Source organism: Sceloporus occidentalis, unplaced genomic scaffold, assembly GCF_023333645.1.
Source record: "Sceloporus occidentalis isolate IW3139 unplaced genomic scaffold, rSceOcc1.0.p SCAF_1, whole genome shotgun sequence".
NCBI lineage: Eukaryota > Metazoa > Chordata > Lepidosauria > Squamata > Phrynosomatidae > Sceloporus > Sceloporus occidentalis.
Window position 1 is genome coordinate 26,957,672 of NW_028316981.1, and position 16,205 is coordinate 26,973,876.

General features: G+C 41.4%; 1 protein-coding gene across 2 annotated transcripts in view; it reads right to left on the reverse strand.

Annotated features, from left to right (window-relative positions):
• Positions 1 to 3,783: 3,783 nt before the first annotated feature.
• The window catches only part of FAM3D (FAM3 metabolism regulating signaling molecule D), a 44,444-nt gene continuing 32,022 nt past the window's right edge, over positions 3,784 to 16,205 (reverse strand). For both annotated transcript variants that reach the window (XM_089494307.1, XM_089494251.1), the window contains 4 exons: positions 13,966 to 14,016; positions 10,492 to 10,576; positions 8,429 to 8,555; positions 3,784 to 4,293 (listed from right to left, as the gene is read on the reverse strand). In XM_089494307.1, the coding sequence (XP_089350433.1) occupies positions 4,204 to 4,293; positions 8,429 to 8,555; positions 10,492 to 10,576; positions 13,966 to 14,016 (353 nt within the window). In that variant the 3' untranslated portion in view covers positions 3,784 to 4,203. The remainder of the gene's footprint in view (positions 4,294 to 8,428; positions 8,556 to 10,491; positions 10,577 to 13,965; positions 14,017 to 16,205) is intronic.

Consider the following 16,205-nt stretch of genomic DNA (forward strand, 5'->3'; position numbering starts at 1 on the left):
TGGCCACATAGCTCAAAAATCCCACAAAAAACTGTGGATGCCGGCCATGAAAGCCTTCAATTCCTCACTATGGATTGTTCCCACACTCTTATTGATTGTAATAGGAGTGGCTGAGTTGCCACAACCCACTCCTCATCCTTCCTACTTATTTCTTTTGTCTCGTCATAATGTTATGGTACCTAGCCAACATGGAGCAGTGGCATATGAGCACCACTAGTGGAGCACCTCACCGGGCCACTCCATGGGCATTAATGGGAATACAAGTTATCAGTAGGAAGATTCCATGGAGTGTAATGACAGTAACGTTGACCCCCTGTGCTCTCTTTAATATTTGTTGCCACTTATGGTGACCCTAAAGTCAACCTATCATGTGGTTTTCTGGGGCTGAGAGTGTGTAACTCACCCAAGCTGTGGGTTTCCATCACAGAGTGGGGAGTCGAACTCTGATCTCCAGAGTACAATATCATCCAAAATCCACAAAACAGTGATACCTTTAATGAGACAACTAAAATTCACATTATATAGTTGGCTCTTCATTTTTGTGGGGGATCCATTCTGGAACTCCCCCCCCCAAAAAAAAAATGGAGGCTCATGCATATTCAAGCCCCATAGGCTTGAAAATGCACATGCCCATGCACACGCCTCCATTGAAAATAGCAGAGCTAATCCCTCTGCGGATTTTCCAGGGTGCAGATCCCAGATCTGTGAGTTAGGAGGGGCAACTGTACATGTTGCAAGCTCTCAAAGCTCCATTGGCTTCTTCATCAGACAAAGGTGTAAAATATATATATATATATATATATATATATATATGAGAAAGAAAGAAAGAAAAAACTGATGATGTTACTCCTAGCTCTGCATTTGGTCAAAATGTTATGGTTGTTGTCCTTAGTACAGATGGTATGGAAGGGTATTCATGCAGATGGGGGCAATAAAGGTATCACTGTTTTGTTGGTTTTGGATGATACTGTACTTTGCTATATGGCCAACATGGCTACCCTAGATATGTTTTCTGGTGTCCAGAGTCACTGTCCAACCCTCAAACCACCATGCTATGCTGGCTCTCCATTTGGAACTGTGCACTGTATTAATGAATTCTGCCGCAGTTCTTATGGAAAAAAGGTGTGTGTTTCTGCTTTCTGAAGTGAAGTTTCTTGCACACACTACTATGCCAATCAGTGGCATCACCCACAGGACGGTGTCACCCGGTGGGATAGTACACTCTGGGAGGTGATAGACAGCTGTTGTTGCCTTCTGGGTCCCATGTGGCCATGGCCACATGGGAATCAATAGACTGGGTGTGTGTGTGATTGGCTTTATGGTTCTGTGTGGCCATGGCCATACAGGACGGAAGGCCGAGGGGGGGGGGGCTGCTGAGGGGGCCGAGTCCCCCCACCTCACTGCCACAGTGCCATTATACGCACCATGGCAGAGAGTGCCCTTTTGGTCTTTTGGCCCTTCCCCTAGAAGCCCCACCCCTGGAATGCCCATTCCCACAGACAGGGATGCCATTGCTGCCCGTTACAGTGGATTGGTTTACAGGGGCACCCAGTGCAGCTATGGCTGCAGTCTCTTTCATCATAGAATCATAAAATTGTAGAGTTGGAAGAGACCACAACGGCCATCCAGTCTAACCCCCTGCCATGCAGGAACTCTCAATGAAAGCATACCCAACAGATGGCCATCCAGCCTCTGTTTAAAGACCTCTACGGAAGGAGACTGGAAGATATCTAACTCAGTAGTACTCAATTTTTGACCCTTGGTGACCCCCCCCCCCCGTACATCTACATGTGGATGTCGCATCTCCCCTCCACTTGACATAGTATAAGAATAAAAATATTTTGTGTATAGTCAGCTCTCCACATTTGCAGGTTTGATATTCATGGTTTTGGTTATTCATGAATGTCAAACCTGGCAAGCCTTTCCAGGATGGGAGGGGTGGAGAAATGGATCGCTCCTGTCCCAGCACCCTTCCCACCTTGGAAATTGCTGCCGTGGGCGGTGGGGCAGTTTATTTATTGTTTTTCCATATTTGTGGAGGTCTTGTTCCCCTAATCCTGGGACATATGGAGGGCCAACTGTATTTAGTGTGCATATTTTTATTTGCACATTCACATATATGCATATTTTAAATTTTATAAGGAAATTATTTTGTTAAAATTGGAACAGTTTTATTTAAGTAAATTCAGTATTAAACTCAAGGCATGTGTAAATTTTACACATAAACAGGTTAGGGAAGAGAAGGAGGATGAGGGATCAGGGCCTCCAAGTCTTGCCCCTCCTGGAGGTCCCGCTCCACTGTTTCAGAACCACTGATCTAACTAATTTGGTAGTTGGGGCAGAGAGGAAGAGTTTTGAGTTGATACCATGTCACCATGCCACCACTGTGAGTGTAGAAAAAGGGGCCACACATTTGAGGCATGCTGAAACACATGTAATCCCGGAAGAGTCAAGATAGGTAAGTTTTCATCTTTGTTGCCAAGAGGATAAACTGCTGGTGATCAATAGGAATAGTTACTGCTTTGTTTGGAAGGGTGTGTGCATCATATGAACTGAACACAAGAAGTCAGGAACACAGGCATCTATGCAGTCAGGCCCTGTTAGCATGATATTAATTTGTCTGAATCCTTCAGGAGCTTCTGGAACTGGAGGATTGATTAAGAGAAGTGGAGTAAGTAGAAAGATACTGCCTGGATAACAAACCTGGCTAAAACACAGTGCAGTTAGCTAAGAAGAATGGATTTATCTCTGATTGTGTTATTATCCTATTGTTCATATGTTGCATATGTACTGTATATACTCATGTATAAGTTTAGAAATTTAGGTCAAAAAATTGACCCCAAAAACCTGACTTGACTTATCCATGGATCAATGTAAGTACTGTATCTTCACTCATATTTAAAAGAAAGAACTGTCCCCTGATGAAAGGCAAGAGTATAATCTATCATGGAAGCACCAATCCCCTCTACTCTCATCCATCAAGCCTTAAGAATGAGCACAAAGAGCTATGTCTGCTGGAATTTTGTAAGTTCTTTGACATTGTTTTGCTTTGCTTCATCTTTTAGATCCTTTGCTATATGCCCCTAAGTTTTACCCTCAACTTATTCACGGGTCATATCAAAATCCATAATTTCGCCCCAAAAATGTGCCCTTGACTTATACACGAGGTTGAGTTATAGCCGAGTATATCCAGTATATCCAGTTTTAAAACTTTTTTCCTGTTGACATTTTTCTTCATTAACATTCAAATGTGGTTCTTTGGAATGCTCTGTTTTCCCTTTTCCTTTGGTTGCTGTTGTGTGCCTTCAAGTCATTTCCGATGCATGTCTTCAGCCCATGAGCTTTTCCCAAAGCATTTGCTCCTCCCACCTGATTGCAGGACACCCAAAAGTGATGGACAAACTGAAAAAAGAAGGTCGTCTTCTGATCTTGCTTCTTACCTCTGTTGAAACCATTAGGAATGCAATAGAACAGTACATCAAAATACTATCAGACCCATCCTTTTTGCTATCTTGTTTGAAAGCAGCATGGTAGTTTGCACTCTGAGTTCAAAATCGCAGCGATCAGGGTTGAATCAGCTGACTTACACCTGGACAAGAGCTTAGAAAGTTCCTTTTCTACAATTATTAATTCCAGCCATTGTAGCTGGAGAGTGGTCCCTTTCCAGCACTAGAAACATAACTGGCTCCACTACATTTTATGCTCCTTGTTACCTTCCTATTATTTTCTATTACTTTTCTGAGATGAAAAAAACCCTTACGATTTTTTTAGAGTAATGTTTATTAATTTTTAACACAATCTAATTTACAATCAAAATAATATACATAGATAAAGAAATCGGGGGAGGGGGAGAGAAAAAGGAAAAAAAGAAAAAGGCATTCAACACATAGTAGGACTCTGAGCCCACAATCCTGACTGTAATGAAAAACCCACAAAACTTTTTTAAATAAACCTTTCAAAATGTGCTTAAAAAGTAACTCCTGGAGGTAACTAGAAACAGTTACTTGCTACACCATGAAAGCAACTTCATGCTGACTCATTATGCTACTTTTGAATGTAACTTTTGTTGCACCCTCTTCTCACTCTCCTTAACTAGTTGCAGGTAATGGCATTGCTTGTTGTTTCCCAGCAGAGACCCAGGTATAGTGAAAAAGTCTGTTAGTGGTGACCATAGGTAACAGTTGATCTGAATTGAGCGCCTTGCTAGTTCAGCTTCTTCGGTACACAGCCCTCCATTTCGAGAACTTCAGGCCAGCCATCATATTTGTTTGTCTCTTTATCATTTTTCAAGTACTGTGGAAGCAAAACACCAGATCTAGTCAGCTGTGCAAGTAACAGTTTTCCTTTCTACTTTTTGCCCACTATTGCCAACAAGTGGGCACAATGCATGTTCCATTGAATCAAGCCATTGCTCCATCCAGCTCAGTTATGTCTGTTTTGATGGATGGAGAGCCCCTCCCCCCAGTTTATAGAGATCCTTTATTCAGTGTATCACAAGCTTTCTGATGTGGGGGACCAGGAAATCGATTGACCCAGACCCCAAAAAGGACCAGCGCCATAATTGAACCCATTGGCTTCCTTCCTTCCTTCCTTCCTTCCTTCCTTCCTTCCTTCCTTCCTATATTGAAAACTCACCAGTGCCTTAAAACCAGTGGTTCAGGGCACATAACTAGTCCATGGATTATCACTTTAAGTTTGTTGTTGTTGTGTGCCCTCAAGCCATTTCCAGTTTATGGCAACCCTAAGACCCTATCACAAGGTTTTCTTGGCAAGATTTGTTCAGAGGAGGTTTGCTATTGTCTTCCTCTGAGGCTGAGTGGGTGTCTGAGGTAATGATACTTTTGCTTTCTGATGATTCAGTGTATTCAGAGAGAGAGGCCTGGCCTGAAAGACTAAGAGCCCTCCTTCCGACCACCATCTTGAGGGGGAGAGAGGCCTGTTATGTTTGTTTGTTTGTTTGTTTACTTTGTATTGTACTTCCTGTTGTACACCGCTTTGATCTAATTTGGAAAAGCGGTATATAAATAAACATTATTATTATTATTATTATTATTATTATTATTCAAACTTTGTTTCATGCACAAAATTATTAAAAATATCACACAGTCGGCCCTCCTTATCCACAATTTTTTTATCCATGGATTCAAGCACCCACGGCTTGGAAATACACCAAAAATGTATAAATTCCAAGTAGCAAACCTTGATTTTTCCATTTTACATAAGGGGCACCATTTTACTATGCCATTGTATTTAATGGGATTTGAGCACCCACGGATTTTGTTATTTACGGGGGTTCCTGGAACCAAACCCCAGCAGATAACAAGGGTCCACTGTATCATATAAAATTACGTTTAGGCTATGTAAGGTGTATATTAAAAAAAAATTGTGCTTAGACTTAGGTCTGATCTCCAGAATTATGTGCATATAAGCAAATAGAGGTGTTCCAAAATTCAAAAACAAAAAAACTGAAATTCAAAAGACATCTGGTTCCAAGCATTTCAGATAAGGGAGAACTCAACCTGTACTGTTCTTTTATTGTAGGGTCCTTTCACACTACAGAATTATAATGCTTGGATACTATTATAACTGCTCTAGTTGCAGTCTACGGAACCTTGGGATTTGTGGCATTACAGCTCTCTGGCACAGGAGTCTAAATATCCCATGAAACTATAAATCCTAGGTTTTCACAGGAGGGAACCAGGGCAGGTAATGTGGTATCAAAGGGCTATATTTTTAGTATTTTGTATTCAACAAGAAAAGCACAATCTGCAAAAGAGGTGCCATGTTATGTAGGTTTTGTGCAACACTACATGGCCTTATTTTCGCTTGTCATGCTTGCACTGCATCCAGCAACATTCCAGTCTGTGATTTTGGTAGCAGAGATAGAGTAATAATACTATGTCAAGGTGTGCCAAATCAGTGGCAAGAGACACCTGAGAAATCTTCAGTCTGCAAGGAACTAGTCTAGCCCTAGATTGTTCTGGGCCTTTACTGTTATATCTGCCTAGGAAGCACTGGCCCTCATGCAATAGACTTGAAGCTTCTCATCATTTCTTCTATAGACCCTCTACACTCAAATCTGTTGACTGGCAAAACTCTTTTAAAAGATATGTTGAAGCCATCAAGTTACTTTGTGGCATGCAGAATCAGTCTTTTGAATATTTCTGAGTTCATACATTTTATAACTAATTTATTTATTTACTTAATAGGATTTATATCCTGCTTTTGTCCCTATATGGCAGCAGCTTACAGTAATTAAAAAAGATAAAACTAAAGCATTAATTTAAAAAGTTAAATAATACTAGCATTAAAACATAAGTTAAAAACAGCATAGTTAAAAGTGAAAACCATTAAAGCATTAAAATAATTAAAATCATACCAAAATCTTACTGCAGGGGTGGGCAGCTTTAGGAAGTAGGGAACTATTGTGTCAGCAAGAATGCCCCTCTATATTTTCTTTTGAAAACAAGCTGTCTTGGGATTGTACACCTTTTTTAAAAAAGCAGAATTTAAAAGCACTCTCTGTTCAGTCTGTTTTTAAATTGAAATGTTATTTTTTCGGGGGAACGTCTTTATTTCTGTGCCTGTACAATACATGGCTGAGGTACAGAGAGACTGTAAACCAGGTGAAGGGCTCTGTATGAGATCCATGCAACATGTATATAGTAAAGATGGTGCCTGAATGTCTTGAGCTTTTATATCCACAGCTATTTTCTTGTTTGGTAATGTCATTATCACATTTGAAGGGAAACTGTTAATAATAATCTTTTTGAATAACAGTTTGGATAAAGAGTTGTTTTGCTGTTTATCAAAGAAAAAATTCCAGCAGCGCAGGGTTGGGCAACCTTACTCACACTTCCCTCGAGGCTATACGTAGTAAAGAGAACAGTGGACCCTTGTTATACGCTGAGGTTTGGTTCCAAGATCCCCCGTGTATAACAAAATCTGTGTATGCTCAAGTCCCATTAAATATAATGACATAGGAAAATGGTGTCCCTTATAAAAAATGGAAAATCAAGGTTTGATATTTGAAATCTATAGTGTTTTTGAACATTTTCAAACCGTGTATGCTTGAATCCATGTATATGAAATCCCTTATAAGAAGGGCTGACCGTAATAACTTAGTGGTCAGAAAGGGAGGTGAGAGGATGGCTTTACTGGATTGTTTTTAGCCAAGTGGACCTGATCTCAAAATTTCCTCCTCACCAAAGCCAATACATGTGTGAGATTATGTACACCAGTTCCAGGCTGGAGTAGCTGAGTGGTTTTGGATTGTAAACACACACATCCTGGTGGAACAGAGGAGCTTTGGATCCAGAAGACCCAAAAATCATATTTATCCTACTCCACCCTGATACAAAATGATTATATCCATGCCAAGACCTCCAGAGGCCCTCGGTGGATCTCAGTGCTGATGTCACCAAGTTTCCATGATGCAGACAATAGATTTGTGCCAATTGTGCTCTCTTCATATAGTTCTGGAGCTCTGAGGGCAGATGTCTGTCTCCCCCTGGCAGTAGGACATATCTCATAGAATAATAGAATCATAGAGTTGGAAGAGACCCCAAGGGCTGTCCAATCCAACTCCTTGCCATTCAGGAATGCACAATCAAAACATCCCCAACAAATGGCCATCCATCCTCTGATTAAAGACTTCCAAAGAAGGGGACTCCACCATTCTCCAAGAGAGAGTGTTCCACTGTCAAACATCTCTTATTGTCAGGAAGTTCTTCCTAATGTTTAGGCGGAATCTCTTTTCCTTAGTTTGAATCCATTGCTCTGGGTCCTATTCTCTGAAGCAGCAGAAAATAAGCTTGTTCCATCCTCAATATGATACCCCTTCAAATATGTAAACATAGCTATCATATCACCTTCTTTTCTCTAGGCTTAACATCCCCAGTTCTCTAAGTCTTTCCTCAAAGGGCATGGTTTCCAGACCCTTCACCATTTTGGTGGCCCTCCTTTGGACATGCTCCAGCTTGTCAACATCCTTTTTGAATTGTGGTGCCCAGAACTGGACACAGTATTTCAGGTGAGCTCTGGCCAAAGCAGAATAGAGTGGCACTATTATTTCCCTTGATCTGCCTGACAGAGGATCTAGAAGTTGGGATAAGGCTTCCTACCCAAGCCACTAAAGAAGGGGAGGGAAGGGAAGGGAAGCCACTCACTCATAAACCACAAGGTTGTGAGTTCAATACCCTGAGTTCAAGGTTGACTCAGCCTGGCATCATTCCGAGGTTGCTAAAATGAGTACTCAGCTTGTTGGAGTCAATTAGCTTACACATAGTAAACCACTTAGGGAGTGTTTAAATGCACTGAGAAGAGGTATAGAAATGTACTTGCTATTGCTATTGCTATAAGGGAAAGGAAGGGGGCGGGGAGAGAAAGAACAGATTTGGAATTATGACTACAGTTAACAAGAAAGTACCTGCTCAAATGGGCTTTTGTTTTTCAGTCCTTTACCACCAAGGAATATCCAGTTGTCTCGAAAGCTCAGCTTAAACGCATAGCTGCTTCCTAGTTCCGTAAGCATCTTTCTTGCTTCATCATTCATCCTGAGAGAAGATTTTTTTTTGTACAACTTTTCCACACAAAACCCCCACATCACTTCCAAACAGCTATACAAGGGTGTAAAATACCAAGAACATTTCAAAGAAAACAAAAACATTAACAATATAGGGAGGACCCCACAGCAGCAGGATAGTGATTCAGCCATTTGACTCAAGGTCTCCTAAGAATGAGAACTTGATCAGTCTTTGAAAAAACAGTAGAAAAGTAGGACAGGAGGAGGACAGAAGCTCTATTCATAAAAGCCTGGAAATAGAATCCCATAATGCTCAGCGTCTTGTGTGAAGTTGAAGGCTTTCATGACCGGCATCCATAGGTTCATTGTGGTTTTTTGGGGGGCTATGTGGCCATGTTCTAGAAGAGTTTATTTCTGATGTTTCGCCAGCATCAGTGGCTGGCATCTTCAGAGAATGCTGGCATGGAAGAGAATTGGGTATATATACTGTCTGGCCGTGGGTAGGGAGGAGTGATTTCCATGTTAATGGGTGTATTGTTCTGTTGTTGAATAGCAAGGCCTCGGGGTGGGAGGATATGCAAAGATTAGTGTTTGTTTAATTAGAGATCATTATCTGGTGGGAAATCCCCCTCACTCTGGGTGGTTTTCATTTGCATTTTGCTGGGTCTTGATTTTAGTGTTTTTCAGAACTGGTAGCCAAACTTTGCTAACTTTAAGGGTCTCTTATTTCCTGTTGAAGTTGGTTAGGTGTTTATGGATTTCAATGGCCTCCCTGTGCATTCTGACCTGATAGCTATTGGCATGGTCCAAAATTGCAGTGATTTCAAATAGCATTTTATGCCCAGGATGGTTTGTAACATGTTCTGTTACTACAGATTTTTCTGGCTGACCCAGTCTGCAGTGTCTCCCATGTTGTAAGTATGTGTTTGTGTGGATCATGTATTCTAGTGCAAGAGTTTTAAGGCCATAATAGTCAATGGGTGCAATCCTGTATAACTTAAAATGTAGTGTACCAGGTCTGCAAGTGAACCAATGCTAGGCAGAGCCATATGCCCTTCCCCTGACCTCCTTCTTCCAGGCATTTTGTGGGGGAGCTGGCAGGATCACAGAAGTGTCTGGTTATGATACCACTGAGTTCCTCTGGAGGTCTCAGCACTGATGTAATCATCTTATGTCTCGCTATGATACCATAGCCAGATACAAAATTATCACATCAGTGCTGAGACCTCCAGAGGATCTCAGTGGAGACCAGCACCGATGCCATCATTTCATATTTGGCTATGGGGAATTACCAGACACTTCCGTTATCCTACTTGATCCCCACAAGCCACAGAATAGCTGTGCGGGGGTTTCAGAAGCTCCCCAGTAAACTGGAGGTGGGGAGGTGTGGGCACTACAGGGAAAGGAAGACAGTGCCAATCCTCACAGTGCCCCCGAAAAAGCATATGCATGTATAGGCCCCTAATAGGATGCCAGCATTTGGATTGGTACTTTCCAGAGGTTATTTGGAAGAGAGAGGTCTGCAGATGTAGAATGAGGCCTCTCATCTCAGGTCTCTTCTTTGAGGTCATGGAAAGAAACCTGCTTTGTCTCAAACGACAACTCTTTCCCCATTGCTGTTATGTATGTAAGAGGAGAAAGCCACATGGAAGGGCAAAAAGAATAAGTAGGTGCGGAGAGAGAATGAAAGCCCTTTAACCCCCACACCAGGACCTCAATCCAAATTAGGATTCATGCATTTATTTACTTCTCAGAAAGGCATTCCTGCAACTTCTAGTTGCACAAAGGGCATCTCATTCTAGTTGGCACTTTGGAAGCGGAGAAGGAAAAAAAAGAGAAAAGTGTTTTTCTGAAGCTACCTGGTGAATTCATAGCTGCAGGGAAGGTATAACTCACACAGCTCATGTGTAAAGCAGTTGCACCACAGGTCGAAGAAAGTCACAACATGCACTTTAATTGTTACTTACTTTGTGGCTGGATCATCATAGGAGGCGATTAGCACTAGAGTCCCTGTGCCAATAGTTTTCAGAAAATCCAATAAATCCTTAACCTCTAATAGAAGGGGAAAAAAAAGAGAAATATGAGACTTGCTGTTTTCTTATCCTGCCATCTAGTGGTTTTTAAAGGGTATATGCAGAATAATCAACAAAGACTGACACTGAATCAAAAACTGGTGCTTCAACAAAGGATCACCATATATATGTCATGGAGGGTGAAGAGAGTGCAAAAGGCAGAGAAAGATCTGAAACCTATCTTGGTTAAACAAGAGAAAAAGAGAAGGCACTATTTACTCAGGTTTAGTTCCTGAAAGACATGTGTGAACTTACAATATCACACAAAAAGGTTTATAAAAGGCTGAGCAGATGGGCCATGATAGCACAGGCTGAGCCCATGCTATTCTGTTCTGGGAGCTCTCCTGGATTGGTCTCTGGGTCAGAATGGGGACAGTTGGGTATTTACATGCTTGTCCCCATGCCGCCCTGAGACCTGCTACTGGCATACATTCCTTACCTTGCTGCACCATCACTCCTACTGTGAAGTCCTCCATTGTTGCATCTGATGTAGAAATGGGGTGCCTGGCTGTACCCATGTGGCCAGGCACCCTGTTTCTATGTCAAATGTAATGATGGAGTGATGGTGTAGCAATGTAAGGAGTGTAGCAGGACATTTAAACAGGCAAGGTTTGCTGCAGAGTTTCTAGGAAACTCTGTGGCAGGCCAGGAATAACATTGACTTTTCACCCTGGAATCAAGCCGGATCAATCGTGTGGACAACCCCTAAGTCTTCCTATGCTAGTCATATGGAACATACCAACAGCCTGAAATGAAATTAAATAAAGCATCTTCAGTGTATAGAAACCTACCTGCTTGGTTGCCAATTGCTGAAGAACAGAAAAATTCTATCTGTCCTTTTCACTGATGAGATGGCATTCTGTTAGTGATATATGTAAGTATAAATCCATCGTACACCTGTATATATCCTTTTCAGATCACAGAGGAAGTTGATATTCTCTTCCACTTTTTGCAATGATGAAAGGCCACCTGACTCACAATTTTACTGTGACAGTCCCCTGAATGGGCATTCTATGCGTGGTGGGGAGCATGGAGGAATTGGAGAAGCATAGACAAAGGCGATTATCACATGGAGGAGGGAAGTGTCCTCCTCCCATCATTAAATCATCATTAAATTTTGTTAATTTTGCGATGGGGGCGAAGATTATCACACCCCTGTGTACTTATCCTGTTCTTGTCCCATCTGTAAACAGTAATGGACATGTCATTTGGCATTAACAAATACCAAATAACAAGCCCATTACTGTTTACAGAAGAGAAAAGAATGGGATAAGTGTGCTGGCATGTAATAATCTTCCTCCCATGTGATAAAGTCCAGAGACACAGATTGATGACATCATCCACTGAGATCACAGAAGAACTGGAGAAGATCTTGGTGGAAGATACCATTGGTCTGCTTCGCTTATTTCCTCCACCGAATGGCCATTCAGTGGGGCTATTGCAGAAAAAAAACATAGTCCTGAAAGTGGTGAGGATGGAACTGTAGTAGAGTCTGGCCTGCAAACTCATGCTATTCTGGACAGTATAGGATCTTGGCTATATTCTGCTTATGAGTTTCTCACCGGCTTCTGGTGAGCCGCAGTGGGAACAATACTGGACTGGATAGGCTTTGATCTGTTCCATACTAGCACCTATATTCTTGTAGTGCTGAGGCAAAGACACAGAATTAAGAAGGAATAGCCCCTTCCTCTTTTGCCTCAGATTTCTTTTAACTTCTATAATTCCACAGCAGGGAGGACTCATCTGTGTATGTTTTGCTTCCATGGATTCATCCCTGTGTCTTATCCCACAACTCCACAATGAAAAGAGTCTCAGGTGCAGCATAAAACATGTGAACGAAAGAAAGGACAAAGTATTTTTTTCACTGGAATCAGAGTCTACAAGTCATCATCCCATCCCTAGTTCAGAAAATTACTCTGGACCCTTCAGGCAGATGCCATTTCCTGCCTTTGTCTGTTCCTTTGCTCTCTTGACCTTGACAGATGTTCTCTGATCAATGTACATTCAGACCAATGGAAATGAAAGTTGCATAGCAAACCAATGGGGTTACCAGCTCTGTGCTTCCTTCTTAACTAATCTGAATTCAGATTGTGAGTGGAAAGGGAATGATGCATGGACAGCACTTCAGCTTCCCCCATGCAATGCCTCTTGCAACATTCCTTCTTCCGTTACTCTTTGCTTTCTCTCCCTCCCTTTCCCTTGCTTAGTCTTCCACACAGAACAGAAGGAAGATGGACTGGGCACTGAGGAGGGACAGCACACGAGAGGGTTTCCTATGTGTGTTGAGTGCAGAAGACTGGAGTTCAGACTGGAGATGACTTCAGATCCTGCAGATCATTCTCTGCAAATCCTATTCCCTGTGCAAAACGAAGGATTTGGTTTTCCATGACTTAGTATAACTAGTGCCAGCTACAGAAGAAGTAAAGAAATACACCAGCAGCAATAAAACAAAAAATGTGGTACTAGTAGCGGTAGTGAAAAATACAAAGAAAGAGGAAAGGCAATAATTTTTTTTATTGTCTCATCCTTGATTATATATGTCTGATGTTCTGCCCTTTGGTGAAAAGGGTGTTATAAATAAATGGTTATTGTTGCTTTTGTTATTATTCCCTTAGTATAATAAAACATTAACCAGAAATTGTACATACAAATCTTGATAAGTTGTATCTTTTATAGAAGAAAGGAGGGGATTCAGATCTGGCCCATAGAAGGTTTGGATCCTAACCTGCTCCTCCTATGCAAGAGAGTTGGTATCGCCAAGAATATGAAACAGTGTCTATCAATGGCATCCAGTGGCTGTAATTCAGTGAGTTGGTAAATATACTTTGGTTTGTCTGAATTTTAAAGGAGATATCCAATTTGCTGTGTCCCACTCCCAGACAGGTTGAACACAGTGGATAGCTCTTTATTGCTAAAGCTGTTTATTCTTTGAAGCACTGCTCAGAAAAGCTCCACCTGGTGCTTTGGCCAAAGAAAGCAAAAGCCCGTTCACACTGCACAGTGATAGCATTATGATTTCACTTTAACTGCCATGGTAACATCCAGTGGCATCCTGGGAACTGCACTTTAAGGAGAGGTGCTTAGACCTCTCAGCCAGGAAGATCTAGTGTATCAAACTACCCATCACAAGATTCCACAAGTTGCAGGCATGGCAGTTAAAGTGGAATGATAGTGCTATAATTGTGTTGCGTGGAAGTACCCCAGGGGATGTGATAACACACTCCAATGTCTTCTAGACTTCAGAGGGTCATCAGGAGGATCTGTCCTTCATTCAAGTGGTTCCCCAGCCCCAATTTTACTCATCAAGATTTTCTACACCCCTTATTATACAGTAAGACAAGTCAGTATTAACTGGATAAATAGACCTACCTCCAGAATACATGTCAAAGGCACTTGTCTTGATGAGATGTCCAGTAGTTCCTGGATAATAACAATGAAACAGTTTCTAATGGAATGCATGCTTATATATACATTGATTTTCAGACTTCGGAGCAGGGGAACACATGGAAAAATAGCCAAACACTTAAAGTAGGAGTGGGCCAAGTGTGGCCTGTGGCCCATGACTATGAAGATTTTTGTGTTGTTTCAAAAGTCTACACAACCTGTTTGATACATGGACTAGAAAAATGGGGAAAAAAAGTATGGCATACATACACCATGGAAAACAAATATGTTCCCAATCACTTTCAATGGCTCTTGATGTTGTTTGAATCTTCCACATCTGTGGTTGTTGTTTTCGTCGTCTTAATATTCAGCTGTAACCATCCTTTTGCACCTTCTTCCTAAACCTTCGTGAGTAGTTATTTCAGGTATTTGCAATTTCTTTCTATGATTGGTCCCGACTAAAGTGAACCCACTAAATCAGTGGATCTTGGTTGAATGAAAAATTATATAAGTTCCATTGATTTGATGGTCCTACTTTATTTAGGACTAACAATTGGATTTAGGCCTGTATGCTTGGGCAGTTTAAAAATGCAATAAAATAAATATATTAGTTTGCATGTCATAAAAATACTTCAGTAACTATCTCAGTAGCTCATTCAGGCATGGTTGCATCTTCAGAGGGTGACTATTACTATCCCTGCTGCACACTTACTTTACTGTCACATTTCTTCCATCTATCTTCCTATGAAAAGACTGTTTCTTCACTTGCAACTTTAGAGCTCTAAGGAAAGGACTTTTTGCCTCTATTCTCACAGCAGGAGAGACTAGCTTGATTCCCTGGAGGAATTCAGCCAACTGTATGGATGTCTAATTGTTAGCCAAGCTGAAGGACTACTGTCCTACTGACATTCAATATATGGATTAACAAGAAGTGGGTAATTATTGGTAGCCGAGGGTGGTAAATGCCATTTCAGAGGCCTTAAGTCTATTGACAGTAGTCTCTCTCTCTTTTGCTATGGAAAGATGACAGTGTTAAAATGCTGAACACTTATTAAGGCTGGAATTGTGCCAATTTCCACTTTGTGCACTAGATGCCATTCCCTTTGTTCAAGGTCAGCATACTTAACTTGATAGTTTATAAGAAGGGATTAGCTGTGTTCCACTGCAGAAGGAAGGAAGGAAGATGGGTGCACTGGGTATCTCTGTATTTTAACACTCAGATTCTGTATCAGTCGGAAAAGTGTATGCTCAGTATGGAGGCTTTATGTAATGGCAATCATCAGTGAATCCAGAGTCCCAGGGAAAATGAACAAACTGGGCTGATATGGGGCTACCAATGTCCGGACTCTCCATAAACAGTGTAAATCTTATTTGGAAGCACACCCAAACAATTGGGCACATTTATAATTAATGTTACATCAACTTCTTTAAAAAATCCTTATGCTATCATTTGCTGGGGTGATATAAATTCCCATTTAGGGAACTCCTGCTCTTTTCCTCCTGGCCAAACTACAGTTTAGACTTTGTGATTGCTCCCACAGCAGCAGGTATTCCATGAGGATGGCTGAATGACTGATACAGGTTGGATTCTTAAGCAGCTTTCCTATTATATGTATACAGTGGTCCCTTCACTTATGTGGGGGTCCATTCTGCCCCCCCTGTGTAAAGCAAATTCCGCATATGGTCAAGCCCCGTTAAAGATAATGGGGCTTGTGCTTGCGGCGGCATACGGCGCAGCTTCCAGCGTATGCCACCTTAGATTGCCAAAGCTTCATCCTAAGAAATCTGGGGATTTATAGTTAGGTGAAGCACTACAGCTCTCTGCTAGAGAATTCTAAATCCCCTTAAAAATTGCAAATCCTAAACCTCCCTTGGATAGAGCCATGGCAAGTAAAGTACAGTGGGACCTTGTTATCCACTGGGGGTTGGTTCCAGGACCCTCCATGGATACCAAAATCAGTGGATGGTCAAGTCCCATTAAACACAATGGCATAGTAAAATGATGTCCCTTATACAAAATGGCAAAATCAAGGTTTGCTTTACAGTGTATACATTTTCAAAATATTTTCAAGCTGTGGATGCCTGAGATTAAAATAATCCATTGCTATGGAAGGCTGACTGTAGTATCAAAGCGCTATATAGTCAGTTCTATGTATTCATGGATTCAGCATCTACAAATTCAACCATCCATGGCTTGAAAATAGTTGTTTTAAATCCAAAAAGCA